Raw genomic sequence first — 22,047 nt, forward strand, 5'->3', positions numbered from 1 at the left:
GACCAATAGCAGACGAGCGCGCGTCCGTGCCGGTGACATTTTTAACCAACCGCTTTAAGCCCGCCCACGCGTTTTTCATTCCATTCTCGAATTGTTTCCATTGTTATAAATTGTTACAGTTACTTTGTACGGTCTTAGGGACGACAGCTTCGAATTAAATATGTACGACGCTTGACACATAACATTTGTTATGTTTCAACGAGTTTCAATAATACAGTGGCCGCAAAAAAATACACAAGAGAAATTATTTTAGATTAATTTATAAAGAATAGCTTACATTAAATCGTTGGTTCGAAAGTGATTTGGGGTAGCAAGTTTTTATGTTTTTCAGGATTATTTGTTGAGTAGGTATTTCGGCCAATGGAAGCTCCGCTTTTGTCATTGGTTGACGACACGTAGATGTCACTGTTTGTCGCATGTCGCATTAGACCAGGATAGTCATATTCAATTAGTTGCGAGCGCGAACGGGATAGCTTATATAGAATGAAGGCTGCGATTGTTTCCTGAAAAAAAAATATTCATAAATATACTTTGTTAATAAAATGTTTTGTTATTCAGCTCAGTTTTGTATTAAATGTGGATAAATAATTTCCAGAACAGTCTATTTTTTTTAGTAACAACACAAGATGCGTTCGTGTATTGTTGTTTAAAAAAATTATAGTTGCGTGCGATACGAAGCGTGCCCGGAGATATAATCGAGTGATTTCGGCAAATCGCTCGCTCCCGTCCGATTTTAATTCGATTAATTTCGATTAAATTTTTGTTGCGTTCGTGCTTCCGTGTCGGAATCCGAGAACGGCTGCCGTTACAGAAGTTTATTATAACAATCCGAATTTAGAAATCGCTTTTTTTTGTTCTCATTGATCGAATTGTTAAATAGCCTTTTCGATTAACCCTTAAGGCGTGAGGGAGTTGGTTCTGTTAAAATAATTACCTAATCATGGTACTAACAGCGTCTAGAGACACTTAACTCACTTAGACGATTAACTTATTGTTAAACCTACTAGACTAGTTCTAATATAGTTTTAATAAGGAAATTACTTCCTCATTTGTTACTTGATCAATTGATTTTATATTTGAACCTTAAGTAAAATATATACAATATAATACAATAAAAATAATCGTGCGAAAAAAATCTTCAAAAATTCAGATAAGTAGTAGGGTAGGCACCATATAGCCGATTATTTAAAATATTCATTTCAAATTTAGAATCATGAGTTGAAAATTTGTTTTGAATTTCAAATGTTCCCTTTGCCTTTAAATGACAGCTTAAATTCTGAAAAAAAAACTGGAATTTAAAGTGTTCGGTAGTCGTTCGAAAATCGCAACGGTCGATCACACGAAGAAACATTCCGCATAATTTGAATTTCGAGGCACGTGATCTGCTTCCCACGGATTTTTGGAGCCTCGAAGCGACAAATTGATATTCGAAATTCGAAAGGTATGTTGACACGTGCGGTCGGTGACGGAGGTCGCATGAATTAGGAATTATGGTTTTGTTTTTAAAAAAAATTTCGAACACTATTTATTTCGTTCGAAAACGCGTGGCGCCTGAAGAGGTTTGCATAATTTTTTATCGAACGACTATTTTGCTTTTATGTCAGAATGTTTTGAAAATAAATACTTACCTACTACATACCTAATTCGAATAGGTTACGTTAAACAAACAATTTTGGCAAATAAAAACGCTACTTTATGTTACTAATAAAAACGTTCGATATGTTCACAAAGTGTCGAACAGATTCTAAGAATACAGAAAATTATTAGGCGCTTAAATAAGTAATTTATTTTAACACTTCTTATTTTGACTAAAGTAATATCGGTAGCTGCCGTAAGTAAAAATGAAATATTATAGCCACTTGATGTTATTGTAAGCCCGCCCTGGTAGGTACCACAAACCCGCTTATTACTTCCGCGAATCACGTAAACATACTTTGAGATTCGAAGGACACCTGTACAAAACAATCGTTCATAGGTTCGACGCCATGACGGGTCTAGCTTAAAAAGTTTTTATTTATACCTAATCATTAGTGGTATACGCCGGTATGTGAAGGTGACGTCACGGCCTCAGCCTAAAAGAATTTGCTGACACTAGCCCTAACTTTGAAATTGTCGGGGCCTAAAGGATAAGACATCCAGTGCATTCGTATCTTGCGATGCAACGGTGTTCGAATCCCGCTGGAGGGTACCAATTTTTCAAATGAAATACGTAGGTACTTAACAAATGTTCACGATTGACTTCCACGGCGAAGGAATAAGATCGTGTAATAAAAATCAAACCCGCAAAATTAAAATTTGCATAATTGCTGGTGGTAGAACGTCTTGTGAGTCCGCACGGGTAGGTACCACAATCCTACGGCCTATTTCAGCCGTGAAGCATTAACGCGTTTCGGTTGGAAGGGTGGGGCAGCCGTTGTACTGTAAAAACGGAGACCTTAGAACTTATATCTCAAGGTGGGTTGCGGCATTTACGCTATAGATGTCTATGCGCTCCGGTAACCACTTAACACCAGGTGGGCTGTGAGCTAGTCCATCCACCTATCCAATAAAAAAAATTAGCAAGCTGTAGCAAAAAATACTGCTTCCCAGAGTCTACCACCGCGTTTCACTGAGAAGATTCGGCGAGAAACAATTTAACTTAAAGTAGTACGTCATTCTCTATAACGATTTTGTGAAATTATTTTTAGATATTTCCCGCCTATTTCTGCCGTGAAGCAGTAATGCGTTTCGCTTTGAAGGGTGGGACAGCCGTTGTGACTATACTGAGTCTCAAGGTGTGTGGCGCATTTACGTTGTAGATGTCTATGGGCTCCAGTAACCACTTAACACCAGGTGGGCTGTGAGCTCGTCCACACATCTAAGCAATAAATAAATAAAAAGATAAAATTCGTTTTATTTCTAAATTTATTTCATTGTTATCTTATATAAAATGGCGGTAAAACGTCTCCGTCACCGATGCTTCCAAATTCAAATTTCGAAATGTTTACAATTCGCGTCCCGAAGCTAGAGCGGCGTGTTTGATCGAAATATCTGTTAAGATTATAACTAGTGTTAGTCGAGTGATCGAATTTCAACCGTAATCATTGAGACCTAAAGATTCAAATTTGTAACAGTAATGTTTTTTTTGTTTTTTTTCTTGTAAAGGTGGAAAAATAGTGCTATTTCAATAATATAATATTTATACCGATATATTATGTATATAGTGTTATGTAGTAGTATTATATACATATTTTAGTATACTCGTCAATATTTAAATTTAAGAACAGAATGTTTCGAGATAAAAAAAGTACTGAACTATTTTGTTTTCGGCTATAAGTTACCATCACATCTTATGGACTTTGAATGAATTCTGTGCTTCTTGAGATTAGCTTTTTACAAACAACAGAGTCATCCTATTTTTAAATTATAAACAATACGTAATTTATTTTCTGTAATGCAATACGAAATTCTGAATCAAGTAGTAGGTAGGTACATTGTAATTGAATTTTAAATTAATGTTGGTTATTAAAGTAAGATTTGGTAGATGGCAAATTTCTAAATTCATTTAGATTACTCATTTGATTGTGTGTTCGTGTGTGTGTGTGCGTGTGTTTTAGCTATATGCGTTTTAATATATAGATATTTAATTAAATTTCAAATATCTTTAGCACGAACGCTGATTTTTTAAAGTTCGCAAGTTGAATGCACACTTTTGTATTTACCTCTTTTATATATTTTTTTTAATTTATCGACGCCCGGGAATCGATTATTTAAAATCTCTAAAATTTCATTCAAAAACGCCTCTATATTTTTTTTAATAATTTTTTTTCGAATCCCTTTGACTTCTGGACACCTAAGAACTCGCTAAAGAGATACAATGCGGTACGTGCAGTAGACTACACACTCATTTAACAAACGCTACCTACTCCAACATTAAGGCACAATTCGATATTTCCAAATTCAAATTCGGAGCTCGTAAGGACGCGATCACAGTTGAGCCTAAAACATATTTCAGTTATTTTTAGACTGAATTAAATCTAAGATAGCGATTAGGTGTTAATCAAACATCGAGACAGTGGTGAGAATGTAATATGCTTATAGTAATTGTTTGATTGGAAGCAATTAAGATCATTTCAAAATGCTTTTTATTTTGCACGTTAGATTTAGCTATCAAAATGGACCAGTAGACTTTAGGAATTCTGATTTGGGTAACCAGCTTCCATTTCCAGACTCTATACAGAAGAGGGCCGTTCGGATTGTCGATAACCCCATTCTCACGGATCGTTTGGAACCTCTGGGTCTGCGGAGGGACTTCGGTTCTCTCTGTATTTTGTACCGTATGTTCCATGGGGAGTGCTCCGAGGAATTGTTCGAGATGATACCAGCATCTCGTTTTTACCATCGCACCGCCCGCCACCGGAGTAGAGTTCATCCATACTACCTGGAGCCACTGCGGTCATCCACAGTGCGTTTCCAGAGGATTTTTTTGCCACGTACTATCCGGATAAGGAATGAGTTCCCCTCCACGGTGTTTCCTGAGTGCTATGATATGTCCTTCTTCAAATGGGGCTTGTGGAGAGTATTAAGCGGTCGGCAGCGGCTTGGCTCTGCCCCTGGCATTGCTGAAGTCCATGGGTGACGGTACCACTCACCATCAGGTGAGCCATATGCTCGTCTGCCTACAAGGTTAATAAAAAAAACAGTATAACAATATATATGTATATGTATGTAATAAATAGTTTTTCAGTGAAATTAAGACGAAAATGTACCCTTCACCAATAACTGAATTCTGTTTAATTTTTCTCTTATGCCAACTGTAAATTAATATGACGCTTGTTTGAAGTTGAAATTCTTTGTCACAGCTCTGCGATTCTAAGAGATCGATATTTCGAGCGGTGTTAAGTATCGCTCTCATTTGACAGGCTACGTTAAGTTGGCTTATAAAATTTGGGAGTCCTCAACAAAGCAAAGCGTTACTTGAAAGCCTGATCTTATGCTTTGTAATTCACACATACTCACGTAACGTTTGAAAGCTCTAGGGCATAGATTCGTCATATGGCACTGCGTATATCCACAGTCAGTCTCCTCGTTACCCTGGCGTTATAAAATATCATTCATATTAATTTTGTAATAAGTCTAAGCATTGACGGCCGCTCAGCTATTTTCCTGTTCTTCTAGTTCTATCTCTACTACTACTAGTCTCCATCAGTTCCTCTCCTAACGAGGAGAGGAAAAAAAGGATTTGTATGTGACATTAATAATACCTTTCTATTTTTATTTGGGTGAAACTGTGATATTCTCTTGCAAGTTCAAACGCACCCTTACCTAGATTGCGTGACGATGCTTTTTAAACATAGAACGCTCGTTCTTTTTGCAAATTAGAAGTTCTCTCTCTTCAAAACAAATTGCTGGCAGACAAGACGTTCGAATGCTTATTTTGAAATACGCCAACCGCAGTTTTAGGCTCAACAAATTATACGTTTCGCCAAAGCATTTTCGACTTTATCACGTCGACTTAAGATTTGACGGGAGCGAATAAAACAAATTACGCAATGGTTTTGTTATATTTTGGATTTAATTCGTTGTGCGTTTCAGATGCAAATGCGGCTGATGAGAGTTGATTATGCAAATGAGAACGGACTAACGCTTTGTGGGACTTCTTGATGTGCATATTGTTATGTTGAAAAAGTAGCTGGCTTCGATATTTAAACGGTCTTTTATGTTTATTGTATTTATATCGTAGAATTAAAATTAGTTTTTACTTTTTTTATCAACTTTCAATAAATAACGTTTTAAGGTTTTACTAGTGGTCTCGCAGTAGTCGAAATTCGACTATAATTAATTGGAACGTAAGTTTGTACACTATTATGATTGTATTTTATATTTATATAATCACAAATTTCGCAAAGACTACACTATAAAAAGTATTAACAAAGACAAACAATATATAATCTATTCTCAATTTGACAACAGACGTCAAGAACAAAAGTTTGACAATAAATGGTATGCATGCGTGTGTGCGTCAAATACATAGTATGTAGTGTGTGTAATGTTTTCTTTATTGATTTAATGTATCTATTATGCATTATTTAAAAAAAATTATTAGCGTTGTGCACTTGTTCTCTATATGCTCTATAAGTGTGGAAAATTTCATACTCCTCCGTCCACGCTATTTTGGTAAAAAGGGATACAAAGTTTTTGCTTCACGTATTAATATGTTTTTATTTCGTGATTGTGTTTTGTTTCAACGCAACTTACATTCGATATTATTATAAAATAATATATATAAATATTATTACTATACATATTATTATACATATTATTATAAAATAATAATATCGAATGACAGCGAACGTCAAATCTATTCTAAAAATAAAAAATCTAGATAGCGATTTACTAACTCATAAAATTGGTCTACGTTTACAACATAAGAAATAGGAAGCCCTACGCTATTTCCCGCCATATTTCACCTCCGTGACATTTGGTTGTCGTCGTGACATTTAACGTGTCACGTCACGCGACATTTGGCTGTCACATGTGACGTCGCGTGCGCCGAACTAGTTAATTTTTAAAGTTTCCATTATCAACCTTTATTGTGTCTGAGGGGAGCTCACAAATTGATTTTAAGTTTGTTTCCGTGTTCGTTCAAGTATTTCAACTTTGTTTTTAAAACAAAAGCTTATAAAAGCTACTGCACTTGAACTTCTGTGACTGAGCTATGTTTTATAGCTAAGCTATTTGCAGGGTTTTATAAGGTTTTTTTTTATTTTTATTGCTAGATGGGTGGACGAGCTCACAGCCTACCTGGTGTTAAGTGGTTACTGGAGCTCATAGACATCTACAACGTAAATGCGCCACCCACCTTGAGATATAAGTTCTAAGGTCTCAGTATAGTTATAACGGCTGCCCCACCCTTCAAACCAAAACGCATTACTGCTTCACGGCAGAAATAGGCAGGGTGGTGGTACCCACCCGCTCGGACTCACAAGAGGTCCTACCACCAGTAATTACGCAAATTATAATTTTGCGGGTTTCATTTTTAATACACGATGTTATTCCTTTACCGTGGATGTTAACGTTAACATGTTTTGACCATATTATAATTCTATCCTCAAGCATGATTACAAAGTCAAATATTGAAATATCTTAAAATAGAAAACATTTATGCTGCTATTTCAATATTTATTTTGATGAATAGGATTTGTTTACAACAACAACAATTCGATGCTTTTAATTGAACTTCAGTTAAGTTTGACCCGTTTAAATAGCAGAAAATATTTTTCGTTATGACATTTTTTCCAAATTTTAATCTTTATATGACTATTAAAGAGTTGCAAAAATGTTGCTTAAACCAAATAGTCTTTCACCCCTCGATATAATACTTGTTTTATATACAGCTATTGTATAATTGGTCACAACTAAAATGTATCAATGGCTAATTTGTTAGTTAGAAGTTGACAAAAAAAATTCTAATTAATGACTACGGACTGTTTTATTGAAGTGAAACTTCCTTATCGGCGTTGGAAAAAAATTTACCGTCACATTTTTCGGTTACGCGTCTCATTTTTCCGTTACGCGCCATCTTTTAATTAACGGCTGTATGTTCTGAAGTATGGATGCGCATTTGAGAAACCGACCTCATGTCTCAAGGTGGGTCACGGAATACATTTTGTAATTGCAATAATCCCAGGTAACCCACTTAATATCACGTGGACCGTGCTATTATTGTTATTACGTAAAATAATAGGAAGAAAAGTACCAGGGTATTATGATATCAAAGAGATGTATTATTATAACTTTACTCTGACGTACAGCCTTCTTTATTAATTAACGGCTGTATGTTCTGAAGTATGGATTCCGATTTGAGAAATTGACCTCATGTCTCCAGGTGGATTACGGAAATCATTTTGTAATTCCAATAATCTCAGGGAGCCCACTTAATAATATCACGTGGACCGTGCTATTTATTACTGTTATTACGTAAAATAATAGGAAGAAAAGTACCAGGGTATTATGATAGCAAAGAGATTTATTAATAATTAACGGCGGTATGTTCTGAAGCATGGTTTCGGATTTGAGAAATCGACCTCATGTCTCAAGGTGGGTCAAACTTCACGAACCTCAGGAACCCCATTTAACACCACGTGGACCGTGCTATTATTATTAATTTATAGGAAGAAAAGTACCAGGGTATTATGATATCAAAGAGATGTATTATTAAAATGCTGTAATAATCTTAGTAGCAAAAAGGTAAAGTGAAATAATTGTATTATTTGTATTCATGTCTATGATAATAAAATCCTTTTGTTTAAACTTTATCTAATTTAACTTTATTTAACCAATTTCTAGAAAGTTGCATGTAGATCATTTTTCGAAAAATAAGGCCATAAACAAGTTTCACTTCTTACGTGTGTACACTAGTACACGCACACATTTTTATTTTTTATTTGCTTCAGACGTATGTATGTAACCCAATCTTGGAACATGATTTTGACCCCCTTCAAAACGTCGGATTAACTCGAAATCTAATCTAATAATTATTAAGGGCCGATGACAATACAACATTAAAAAAAAAACTGTAAGAAAAATATTGAAATAATTGAAATTCAACTAATAAATGAAAATTAAATAATAGTTTAAAAAAACTAACAAAATACGCTTTTATAGAAAATCCAACAAAAAACTAGATTATAAATTTTAATAAATTTGAATTAAAAATAGTGTAAGAAAAAATGATTTTATTGTAAAAAAAAGCGGGGGTTGCATGGTATCAGTAGTTATAAATATTTTATGAACAGATAGGAGTAGAAGGGTTATTTTGATAATATCCTGAAAAGCACCACACGCTTTTTTACAATAAAATCATTTTTCCTTACACTATTTATAATTCTAATTTATTAAAATTTATTTTCTATTTTTTAGTAATATTTCTATAAAAGTGTATTTTGTTAGTTTTTTTAAGCTATTACTTATTTTTATATATATATTATAGATGTATTGGTTTAGTAAAATCGTCTTCAAATGACTTTCAACACTAATTCAGGTCAACTCGATCGGCCGACTATTCACCGCGCAACCCTTTTATAATTTTTCCATCATCTCCACTTTGTGTTCCCCACAATTTATTTGGGCCCTTTTGCCTGTATAGAATTTGCGATCCATAAATTTTAAAAGCTTATTTGCGAATTCGTAAATCACGCAAATGATTTTATGCTTCTGGATATTTCGATTTTCGCCCGAGGCTGTTTGTGATCTTTTGATTTTATAGGTAGCATGGATATACTTTTTTTTTTGTTATGTTAATGATAACCAGGATTTTAAGCACGCAAGCTTCTTGGTTTTTAAATGCGATGATTCGTTTCTGGATTCGGGACGTCTGAATAATTGTAAGTATACACACTTAGGGGCAGGGTTTTGGGTTTAGATTAAAAAAAAATAGTCGCTGACTTTTGGCTATGCTGTTAATCATCACTAAAAAAACTAGACCAATTCAAATAAATCATTATGCTATTCAAAGCTAAAACACTATGATAGTTAAAAATCTACTACTAAGAAGACGAGCTGTTTCGATATATTGACGAACACGGAATTTATATATAATACTAGTTGTACCCGTTCACTTCTCTGGGCATTTAAAATTAACATTATTATTTCTCACCCGCACAAAGATTCTCATCATTAACGCCCCCGCAACTGGTGTAACGAGTCCAACACTCATATAAATATTAGCCTATCCATTAAGTACATGGATTTCCTGCATGGATACCAAGTTTCAAGTCAATCGGATGCACGGTTCAGTAGTTATAACAGAACATCCGTAAAAACCACTGTAGATTTATATATTAGTATAGATATCTAATTAAATAACAGTTTTGAAGAGAGCAGCATCCATTTCAAAAACCTTGTAAATATTCATTCTATATTCAGTTGGTTCATTTAATATTAGGATAATACTTGGGGTGACATTTGGAGTAACAAGTATCTTCACTTCCTTAACCTTTCGAGGACTTGAGCTTAATACTTAGAACTCATGTCTCAAGGTGGGTGTCGGCATTTACGTTGTAGATGTCTATGAGCTTCGGTAACCACTTAACACTAGGTGAGCCGTGAGCTCGTCCACCTATCTAAGCATTAAAAAAATCTTTTTTATATAGTAATGAGTGCTACCCACTATAATATTGTTCGAAGTACCTGTTAGCTACTACTGTTCTATATGACATGACTGTTAGCGGTTAGGACAATTTCTTTTAGTGATAGCTTCTGAATTATTTGAACACATCAGAGCTGTGCCCATACCAAGGTATTCACTTTCCATTGTACACGTAGCTTAAAGCTCTCTCGTGTATAATTTAATACTTGTGATCATGTAGACATTAGTAACAACTAATGATTTGTTACGAATGTTCAAAATGTTAATTTCGTTGAAATGTACCCACCTACCAATCTGATTTCATGCGCCTTATCACTTCGTCCAACATTAGAATTTCTTAAAAGATCATCAAATTTCTTTTGACTTTTTGGCGAGAACGCAAAGTGCGAAGTTGTGTGAATTGTTTTGTTTCGTTAATTTAGTGTTTATTCAGGATTAAATGTGTACCTAATAACATTTGAGTATTAACTGATTAGCATCAAAGTGAAACAAAGACGCTGGACGTAGTTTCTTACGAAAAGTCCACTGAGAAAGTCTCCATAACTACCATTTTGAATTTAATCTATTTTCATTTCATATTTAGACTTTATTTCATTGCATCGCAGCTCTTTTTTTTTATTGCTTATTTGGGTCGAGCTTACAGTGGTGAGCTCGACCCGTCCAAGCCTGGTGTTAAGTGGTAACTGGAGCCCATATACATTTACAACGTAAATGCACCATCCAACTTGAGATATAAGTTCTAAGATCTCAGTATAGTTACAACAGCTGCCCCACCCTTCAAACCGAAACGCATTACTGCTTCACGGCAGAAATAGGCGGGGCGGTGGTACCTACCTGTGCGAACTCACAAGAGGCCTTACCACCAGTAACTAACTTACATCCCATTTGATTATAGTCACATATTACTGAACCTCTTCTCAATTCTGCTCATATAATTCTTCATAGCACAGACTTTGTATGCATTTGATAATTTAAGATTTTTATAAACTCAACATTGGCAACAATGCGGTTACAAGAAGATAGTTGATAATTTAAAAAGAACAGGAATAAATGTTGATTCTGTGAATTTTTTTTGGGTAGAATGACAAAAACATGAAACAATAAAACATCATTGCTTAGAATTTTCAAAACTTTTTATTACATTATTTTGGCAGAGGGAAGCGCGAACTTCCATTAACTAAAACTATAATTACATTTTTTTTAATACTTTTTGGTACTTACACATTGATCATGAAAATCACATATTAAATTTTATAAAATTTACATACATTCGTAATTTATTTTTCACTATTGAAGGTTCTAGCACCAAGATCATCATACGTATTTACAAAAAAAAAGAAGGAAAACCAACTGTGGGTGTCTTCCTCTTTTCCTGAAGGCGATAAGAATTGTGAGTATCGAAATAATGAAGGATTGCATTACCTACAAAATTTGTACGCGAGATTACTAGTTTTTGAAAGCCGAATTTTTTTTACCCAAAGTCAATATCTCTGGTCTTGTAAATAACATGACGTTTGATTAATAATAAATCACTATCACAATTTATAGGATTAAAATACATTATTTTTATTTTTGTTTCGTATGGTGCAATAAAATAATTTGACACAGCAAATTTTTCAGGAAAAACAACGCATAGACCGGCAATTTTTTTTTGTTTTTTTTTTATTGCCTTTGTAGGCAGACGAGCATACGGCCCACCTGATGGTGAGTGGTTACCGTCGCCCATGGACTTCAGCAATGCCAGGGGCAGAGCCAAGCCGCTGCCTACCGCTTAATACTCTCCACAAGCCTCGTTTGTAGAAGGACATGTCATAACGCTCGGGAAACACCGTGGAGGGGAGCTCATTCCATAGCCGGGTGGTACGTGGCAAAAAAGATCTCTGGAAACGCACTATGGATGACCGCAGTGGCTCCAGGTAGTATCGATATAAATATAGTATAAATATATAGTATAAATCGATAAAATGATCTTAAATTAAACGACTTACGAGGTAAGTTTATTATTACAAATACAACATTATATTGTTAACGTTAACATTACAATTATTTTTTTTAAATAATTTGTACACATTCGATATTTACATTTATTGCACAATTATTACTATGGAATGCATTAAAAGTACGTAATTATGTAAATAAAACAAGACGAAAGTACATCTAAAACATTGAAATATCATAACAATATCTTTATACATGATCCTACTGCAAGAGAGGGAATTCAAAATTTTACATTACGTCTAGCCAGACTAAAACTTTATCTGATAATTAAAGTAATTTATTGATGGGATTAGTTGACATGCGTGAATAACGTTGATAAGATGAAAAAATAAGTTTACTGTTTCAACTAAGATTACCTATTTACATATGTAAATTTCGAAACCATAACGATATATGGCATAGAAATTTAAGACATTATTTAGGACTATATTAATTTATTTTAATCGAAGCTATATTAAATATGATCACAAATGCACTGAAGATATCACTCTACATCAAATATTTTTGTTTTAAACTCGACCAGATCACGAGGGACTCAGGGGCATCCTCAAGCTTTGTCTTCGGGAGACATGAGACTCGTAATGAATGTTCCTTTTCGTTCTAGAAAAGAAAGCGGAGTTGCATCCGGGAAGAGAACAGCGGTGTAACGACTGGGAGTGCACCGTCTCACAATGCTGCTTCAACGAAGACAGATCCTTGAAGTTATCTCTACAGCCGCGGCAAGGATACGTTCCGTCTTTACTCAACTGAGGCGCTTCATCTTCAACGCAGTAGTTCAATCTGCGACTCAGAGACGAGGAGTAGCTTTGACAGTTAAAAGCGTTCAAGCTCGGAGGTAGGAAGCCTAGAGGCACCGGAGGGAAGCTCGGAAACATACCGAACGGCGAAAAGAGAAATGGGTGATGGGTAAGGACATCACGATTGTTAAAATACTCAGGCAGTTGCATAGGCGGGTAGGGATTGCAAAATGGTATTTGATTTATTTGCGTTTTGTACTTCTCGGTCTCCTTTGCTTTGTAGTAGACTTGTGATTCTACGAACGGCACAGCCCGTTCTTCTTCTTTGAAAGACGCGATCAGCTCCATTTGATCTCGGATTTTGTCAAGAAGCTTGGAACTGTCGTCCGTCACTCTGAAGTCGTCTGAAGACAATTTCCTGTGTAATGTTACGTTTCCGCTGTGCTGATCCCGACCTTTTCTCGAGGAGTATGCCGCTCTGCAACCGTCGAAGTTACATTTATACCTGAGCTTCAAATGAGCGGTCTGGTAGTGTGTTTTTAAGACGTACACATTCTGAAATAGCCTTCCGCAGGCGGTACATTTCTTTGGATTGTCGTTGTCAACAGGGATATCGGTTATGCTCACAAAGAAGCCATCGTCAAAATGTCCGTAAATTTGACCTTGTGTTTCTTCGGAAGGACAATCGTAACTGGAGACTGAGGACGATGGGGATCGATCAGAGAAGTCGATTGAATCGTTTGTTGTCAGATTACAAGGTCCTAATGCATTAATGTCATTTTTTTTCGGGATTTCCGGAAATTCGCCTTTAGACAGGCTCTCCAGCCTCTTCAGAGAATTTTCTGAAGAATAATGTTCGTTAGTTGGAGTGCTACTTTTTATTGTCTCGGGCCTTTCAATCTGTTCTTCTTTAACTCGAAGATTTTGAACGTTATACGTCATGTCGGCGGGTTCTTCTTCGACGATTGTAGGCTCCTGTTTAATATGTGTTTTATTGGTTATAGAAGTCTCAGCTTCCTCGGTTCTTCTTTCGTAATGGTGAGGTTCCTTTTTTATCCTTTTCAAATCCAAAACTTTTTCTTCTTCGCTCGGCACTCGATTTTGAGCCAGGTAATCATTTTCACCGGCGTTGTTTTGTAAGCGTAATGGGTTTAAATTTTTGCGTTTTCGCTTTAGAACTTCGGAATGGCTATCGTCTTTCTTGAAATCCGTACTTTCATTATTGTCACTGTTACTGCGTTGGTCGCAATCTGTTTCAGAATCTTCCATACAGTAGGATTTATTCAAATTGGAATAATATCCATTCATGTCGACATGGTCACTCTCTTCATCGTCATCATCACCAGCAACGACCACAATTCCGTCGTCTTCATCAGATTCGCCTTGGCCTTCCTGGTCTTTGTTCTCGATAGAGTTCATATCACGTCTGACTGTGTGTGATTGGTCAAAGTGTGAGAACCCAACGTTCATACTGTTCTTATAGTCCATGGGGATATTTGATGCAAACTGTCTTAGGCCCTGTGGTGGGTTTAAGAGTGTGTATGAACCAAACGGATTCATATGGTTCATCACAGGTGGGACATTCAAACCAGCTGCGTGAGGTGAAATGAGTACGGAATGAGTTTGTGCGCTTCTGCCGTCATGAGGAGAAATTTTTCGTCGCAAATGCGGAGAATGCAGTTTTGGATTTGGATTAGCACTGTGTCGATTTCTGGATCTCCTAGAGCTGAACATCATACTGCAACCTTCTACTGTGCATTTATGCATTTCTCTGAGATGCACGGCAGAAAAATGTATTTTCAACGCTCCCTTGTCGCAGAATGTTTTTAAGCATACGTTGCATTGAACTCTCTTCTTACCTGTCGCGGGATTTATGAAGTGGGTTCCTAAATTTAAAGGCATTTGTGTTGCGCCCCATTGGCGTTTCGGTGGGCCTAGTAGCACGTTTCTCGGATTCTGATTGCTTTCAACATAGGTGGTGTCTTTGCTTAAATTAAGTACACTCTCCTCTTCGGTTCTTGTGTCATCAGGCTTGGATTGGCTAAAGCTGTTTACCGATTTATCTGGTAGCTCCACTGGTTTCGTTGAAATTTGAGGTAAGAGGGCTTGTAGTGAAGCGAGTCCCATAGGATTTTGGCTTAGGGCAGCGACCATAGCTGCCGGGTGACTGAATGCGGAAGGCATCGCCATAGGAGGACAAGGTAAATTCGCTTGTAGCGGAAAGTTGAAAAATTGACTTCTCATCAAGTCTATTGCTCTGTCAGTAGCATTGACATCGTTCAGTTTTCTTGCTTCCTTTTCATTATCTGCCTTTTTACGAAAATCGTATGGTTGCATATTTTGTAAATGATTTAAAGGAGATGTGTTCATCTGACTAGAACTGGAAATTGGACTTGATGATGTGGATAGTTGAACACTGTGGCTGGGAGATACTTCTGCTGAAGATACCTTTTGAGCAGGAGACCGACTTTCGCGAGGAGATGTCCTATTTGGTGCAGGAGATATTCTTTCCTTTTTCACATTTACCGTGTCCTCGGGCGTTGTTCTCCGCGATTCTCTTTCTTGAATGCTTTTGAGGTACTTGTAATGGTGATTCACTTCCATCATGTGTTGTAAATACTTCAGAGAATCATCATTGCAAAGGTCCCTCCCTTGCTGTTCCATCAGCCTTCTGAACTCTGCTTCGAGCTTCAACTGTTCGCTGGGATCAGCGTATTCTGGCTTTCGATCCCTTATTTTGTCGTGAGCTTCGTTCGGGGTTGATGCCAAGCCATTCTTCTTGTAGATTGGTAAAAGCGATGTTTTGTGAAGCGCTCTTGCCTCTTGAAGCTTGAGAATTTGCTGTAGAGCCATGCTGTGTTCTGGACCGTGTCCACTCCATCTTTCCGCACTGGTCGATTGCGTTTCCTGCAACAAAAGAAAAAGATGCTTAAAAAAGTCTCAACTTCTACTTCAAGCCCTGCATAAGCTGTAAAAACATTATTATTTGTCGTTTGCAATCATGGTTATACTGTAAAACACTTATCTCGTTGGCAAATATTTGATTTTTAATTGAACGTAAGTATTAAAATAATATTAGTCATGCTTGTTACGAGTTATTTGCTTTTTCAATGGACACTTAAAGTAATTATTTACGCGTATTTCCACAGCGATTACATCTCTATGGCTGGTTGAACCCATACTTATTTATTGGATGATCGATGTACCAAAAAATGAAGGGGACTGTATTTTAAAATCACAAATGAAATTCCTAATCCCGATATTATGCGGTCTAGAATATAACCCTAACCACCGGTTTCATAAATACCTCTTCAAAATAACTATCGGGGCAACACAAAACCACACCTTGCGTTTTCAAAGGCTAATATCAAATTAATTCCAAGAACAGAGAGCAATTGGGTAAAATTGTGTAAAATGACGGTTTCGAGTCGACTCGAGAATAGAAAAGTGGTTCCGTGTCGCGTGTTTGAAACGATTTAATCCGAAAACTAAATTACTATTCATTTGGTAAGCATTCGGGGCGGGCGAGCTGTGTCAAAGTTAAACTCCGGTTAATTCGACCACTCCTCGACCGTCACGTAATATTCCTACCATTACGAAGAGCACGACGGAGACGTGACACGAAAGAATCGGAAATTAAACGTTTTGAAATGTACAATTAATGTATCTAATACCGTTTGTGATGGAAGTTCAGTGGCTGGTGTGTAATTTGTTATCATTCCGCCGCGGGGCAGAAGTCGCTAGAAAGTCAGAGCTGAATGTTATGTTGCGTCGCACGGCTTTAAATCTAGATAAATTTACAGTTACGTTTAAACTTAGTACAAAATTTACAAAATTTATTGAACTAACCCACCCTTAGTCTATGTTTGATCGTTAGATTGATTTGTTGCTTATAGAAAACAAAAAACCAATACAAGTCATTGTTATACGACTTGTAATACTGGTGGTAAGACCTCTTGAGAGTCCCGGGTACCACCACCCTGCCTATTTCTGCGGTAAAGCAGTGATGCGTTTCGGTTTGAAGGGTGGGGCAGCCGTTGTAACTCTACTGAGATCTTAGAATTTATATTTCAAGGTGGGTGGCGTATTTACGTTGTAGATGTCTATGGGCTCCTGTAACCACTTAACACTGTGCTGTGAGCTCGTCCACTCATCTAAGCGATGAAAAAAATTTAAATAAAATTGCTATTTTGTGCAACCCGGCTCAATAAGTGAGGCGATAAACTCAATAGACGCTATCAAAACAGTTTGTCACTCGATTATAGCGTGTAAGCGACGGGGTTGCCATATCATTTCTATTTCTGGGGAAAATTAAATTGTCGTTTGCCGACCGCCGCGTCAGGGGCAATTTTACTTTAAACACGTCAATTATAAAAAAAAAAGGAATTTTAACATTTCTAACGAAACAAAATGGATAAACACAGGGATGATAAAGTGTCGTTTAACCAAAATATACGTCTGGGACACACGAGATTGTTGAGAAATTATTACGAAACGTTTTAAATGTAATTTTGTTGAGTATGAGATAATGTTTTATGAGTTGAATTAGGATTATTTCTTTGGAATCTGGTGTCTTTGTTTTTTTTTGAAATATAATGACTGTTGTAATTTAATTATATTTCATTTCTAGTAAATAAGATACCATTGCGTGTAATCAAAATGAATTCTTTGTTTGTCTTTATTGCAAAGATGTGTTTAGCTTCTACTAGCGAATACCAAACAATTAGAACCTTGCGATCTAATCTTTCAAACCAAATAACATAATAACTTTAAGGTAGAAATAAGCAGAATGGTTATTCCAGCCTGTGCCCTAATGCCCCACCATTTTGATTACCTTTTACTTTAATGTAACTTGTTTTCATTTATCACTAATAGCTTTGTACAACACAACTCATACAATAACCATAAAGAGGCCAAAATACATATTTTAACATGATCCCAGAACATGAGCGCACATTTACGCCTTAATTTTGCCGAAATTGTGGGAAAAATTCAATTTTGTCGAAAATTATTTCTCATTACAGACAGAGGCACGGCGCTGTGGCTGGCACAACCTGCAATTACTCCATCACATCAGTACACCATAGGTAATTTTTTGGGGTTAGTAAAATAAATCATTTTCGTGGTCACCGTGAGTAAGTACATGCGAGCGTTAAAGTGTTTTATTACTTCAATTAATTTGATTTTTTTTTTTTAATTTGCCTTATGATGGCCATAACAATTCCGGTAACTAAGCATAAAGAATTCGAATAATGGTTCCGCAGAAAGTAAAATTAAACACGTTCGCTAGCTTTCGTATTTCAAACGTTAAATTGCGGTGAAACGCCATAACTGTCACTAAATACTGAAGAAAATCAATTACGCTGGCTCAAGAATACATTTCTTTAAATTTAAGCGATGTTTTTTTTTTTAGTCACGTCCAATCAATGTTTTCATACGACTGTGGGAATTTCGCATGTAATTGTCATCGGTTAGCAAAAAAAAGTCGCAAAAACAAGTCGCGACGTCGCGGGTCAGCGACCTCTGTATCTCCGCATATACACTTTTGCTTCGTTACAATAAAGACCGTTTTCGTGTAACACACGAGAAAAAGTTGGTGAACAAGTCCCACGCCTACTGACTGGACCAAACGGATATATTTCATGCTGTTTTGTCCGAAAAAAACATCAAAATGAGTTGTAATTAGACCGGTTAAGGTCGAGTATTGTGTAGCAGTTTAATTATTTTAAAAAAATGTTGCATTTCGCATTTATCGTTTTTCTCCGACGTGCCATACTGTCCGGGGCATGATACATGGAGCAAACTGGTTTGTACAGTCAGTCGTACAAGTGTTACAGCTTATAAATTAACTTTTTTTTTTTTTAAATTTTTTAAATTTAGTTAGGTAAGTACTGCAATCAGTATTTTTTGTATAGTTATATTTGAACAAAAAACTATTCATTAAGATAAACAATAAAACTGCAAACCGACAAAGATTATAGGTAATAAATTATGTAGCAAAAAAGAGTTGTGATGTCAAGTGATTTATGAGTTTTTTCATAAATTATGTCCAGATGTACAAGCCTGTAATTGAACCTCATTGTTAGCGTAGATACGGAGCTCTAGGGCTGCTGTTAGGCAGACACGGAAACCAAAATTTAAAAATAGAACAATGGTCAAGTGAACAATAGAATTTATTATACGCCAGACGCGGTGCTCCCTACTAATAAAGTCTTCAAATTTTGGTTGCTTTTACGCTTGGCAGAATTTTTAATCAAGACTTTTTTAACAAACACCTACTTGCTTCGTATTCATAAATTAAATTGACATTTACTATAGAAAATATTTGGAATACATAGTAAATACTGAGATACTTATTCTAAAATACATATCATGATAGTATAGATCACATATTTCATAATATTAAAATATTGAAAAACCAATAAAATGTGATGTTTTTATCATTTTAAAAATTTTAATTTTCGCGTAAGCGTTTCGAGAATGAAACAAAATGAAAATCATTGAGCGAAAAAACGGATGATAGTAAAATAAGTACTAAGTTGAAGTCTTCGCGGCCTAAAGGATAAGTCGTCCGGTGCATTCGTATCTAGCGATGCACCGGTGTACGAATCCCGCAGGCGGGTACCAATTTTTGTAATGCAATACGTACGTCGTACCTACTTAACAAATGTTCACCATTGACTTCCACAGTGAAGGAATAATCGTGCAATAAAAATCAAACACACAAAATTGTAATTTGCGTAATTACTAGTAGTAGTACGTCTTGTGAGAGCCGTTAAAAGTGTAAAATTTGGAAAAAATATTATACCAAAAAAACTTATTCACCTATTTAAATGGAGTAAAACTAATTGAACTGGTGGTAGTACCTGTTGTAAGTCCGCACGGGTAGGTACCACCATCCCGCCTATTTCTGCCGTGAAGCAGTAATGCGTTTCGGTTTGAAGGGTGGAGCAGCTGTTGTAACTATACTGAGACCTTAGAACTTAAATTTCAAGGTGGATGGTGCATTTATGTTGTAAATGTCTATGGGCTCCAGTAAGCACTTAACACCAGGTGGGCTGTAAGCTCGCCCACCCATAAAAGCAATAAAAAATATAAAAAATAAGTTCAATTAAAAACATTGAACTGTTGATGATAATACCAAATGAACCTTTAATTACAAAGATAAATGTCGCGTATTAAGCATAATTTCGCTTAAACCAAATAACCTTTCACCCCTCGATATGTTATATTATACATAAGGGTAACAAAAGTAGATTTTCCAAAATAACAATCAAAAATATCAACGCGTGATTTTAATTTAAATGAATATAACTGAACATTTTTGTACGCGAGCGTCCGAATTACTACAGTATCATCAATGTATCAAAGTTGGAAACGTCTCACCTTAATAATAACCGGCCTAGGTTGATTCCTATGTGGTATTAGTGCTTATTATCGAACGTAAACTAAGTGCGCTTAATTACACTGATTATAAATTGTGTCACAATGTAACAAGTAAATAGCCAACTTCAAAAATTAAAAGGTGTTCTCGATTCGTCTTTAACTACCTGGCTATTGCCTGTGGTAGTACAATTTCTTTTTTTATATCTTAAGTTAGTTAAAATATCATTGCGGTTTTGTTACCATACCAATATACTAACTAACAATGAAGAGAATTTTTTTATCTGTTTATTTTTTATTTTTTTTATTGCTTAGATGGGTGGACGAGCTCACCTGGTGTTAAGTGGTTACTGGAGCCCATGGACATCTACAACGTAAATGCGCCACCCACCTTGAGATATTAGTTCTAAGGTCTCAGTGTAGTTACAACGGCTGCCCCACCCTTCAAACCGAAACGCATTACTGCTTCACGGCAGAAATAGGCAGGGTGGTGGTACCTGCCCGCGCTGACTCTCAAGAGGTCCTACCACCAGTAAACAAGTTTCTTTGAACAAATGATACGAGAATTGAAATCCTTAAAGTTTGACAAGTTTGTTCCAGGATTGAGATCGGTGTTACTATATTCACAGACTCGATCAGCGAATTTCGTTAATTAATAAATGAGTACCTGAGTGAATTAAAAACATTTGAAGCCACTTCTAAAGCATCGCTCATCAATCAAGCGAACAAACATAACTTGCATTTGGATATTAATGAAAAAAAAACAATACGACATACACAAACACGAGGAATACGTACAATGTCGATGTCAAATAAAGCGTTTGTCAATATTTGTCATTTGGTTAACAATGGCGGCGCGTGTGGGTGGCCGGTGTAATGTCTATTAATTCAATTACCATCCAGATACATGAATCATTGTTCTGGAGAAAGCGCTTATTTGTGCCGGGATTCGAGATTTGATGCGCTCCCGGACTGTATCCCGATCTATTTGATGGTCGCGTCAACAGTGACATTAGCGAAAATTGACTCTTAGGCGATTCACACACTGCTCCGCGCTCCGTCGCCTGGCGCGGAGTGGCAGATTTTAATATTGTATGCAGATGCGAGTACATCGATTAGTATAGAAAACACGCCAAGTCCAACATCTGCAAGCGGGACGTGCTCCCTTGGTGCATTTTCAGTGTATTGGTCGACGGAGCGCAGAGCAGTGTGTGAATCGCCTTAGCTTATGGAATTAAAAATGAAATGAGGCGAAATGTCACAGCTCTAAAAGACTAAGGAGTGAACTTAAATAAGGACAGAAAACTTAGTGACGCTCTTGTAACCGTGATGAAGATGATAGAATAGATAGATAGAAGATGACACAAAATGTTTCTATTTGCAAATTTCATCTACGTGTAACTCAACGCTATATAGTATCTACTGTATCTAAGAGAACTTGATTATTCAGAAGAAATGATATGAAATAATATAGAATTCCCGTAGAATTTTAGATGTTAGGACACATACACTTTGATTATGGAGCGAATGGATGGATCGTTTAAATTTTGAATCATCCAAGTACGTATGTGTAAATATAGAATTTCGTAATTACGAACATAAATTATTAGCGAACCGTGCAAAAAATTTAAATTTTAAAAACTGTTTATATAATATCTCTTTATATATACACATATCCGAAACTAATCGGCTTCGAATGTCAATTAAACAAAAACAAAAGAAAAACCCGTATTTTCATCAAACTCATCAATACATGTAGATAGATTGCGGTCCGTCTATATTTTGACGATCTTACCAAAT

At 36.1% G+C, this 22,047-nt stretch overlaps 1 protein-coding gene and 1 long non-coding RNA gene across 2 annotated transcripts in view; both read right to left on the reverse strand.

Annotated features, from left to right (window-relative positions):
* Positions 1-244: 244 nt before the first annotated feature.
* On the reverse strand, positions 245-1,346 carry LOC134200874 (uncharacterized). The gene is made up of 2 exons (XR_009975968.1): positions 1,171-1,346; positions 245-503 (listed from the first exon to the last, which is right to left on the reverse strand). It is a non-coding gene; the product is annotated as an uncharacterized LOC134200874 (long non-coding RNA).
* Positions 1,347-11,244: 9,898 nt separating this feature from the next.
* Positions 11,245-22,047, reverse strand: part of LOC101744570 (uncharacterized) — a 33,198-nt gene continuing 22,395 nt past the window's right edge. Inside the window, exon 2 of the mRNA XM_012693412.4 lies at positions 11,245-15,771. Coding sequence (XP_012548866.2) covers positions 12,652-15,771 — 3,120 coding nt within the window. The 3' untranslated portion in view covers positions 11,245-12,651. The remainder of the gene's footprint in view (positions 15,772-22,047) is intronic.

Source organism: Bombyx mori, chromosome 21, assembly GCF_030269925.1.
Source record: "Bombyx mori chromosome 21, ASM3026992v2".
NCBI classification, from domain to species: domain Eukaryota; kingdom Metazoa; phylum Arthropoda; class Insecta; order Lepidoptera; family Bombycidae; genus Bombyx; species Bombyx mori.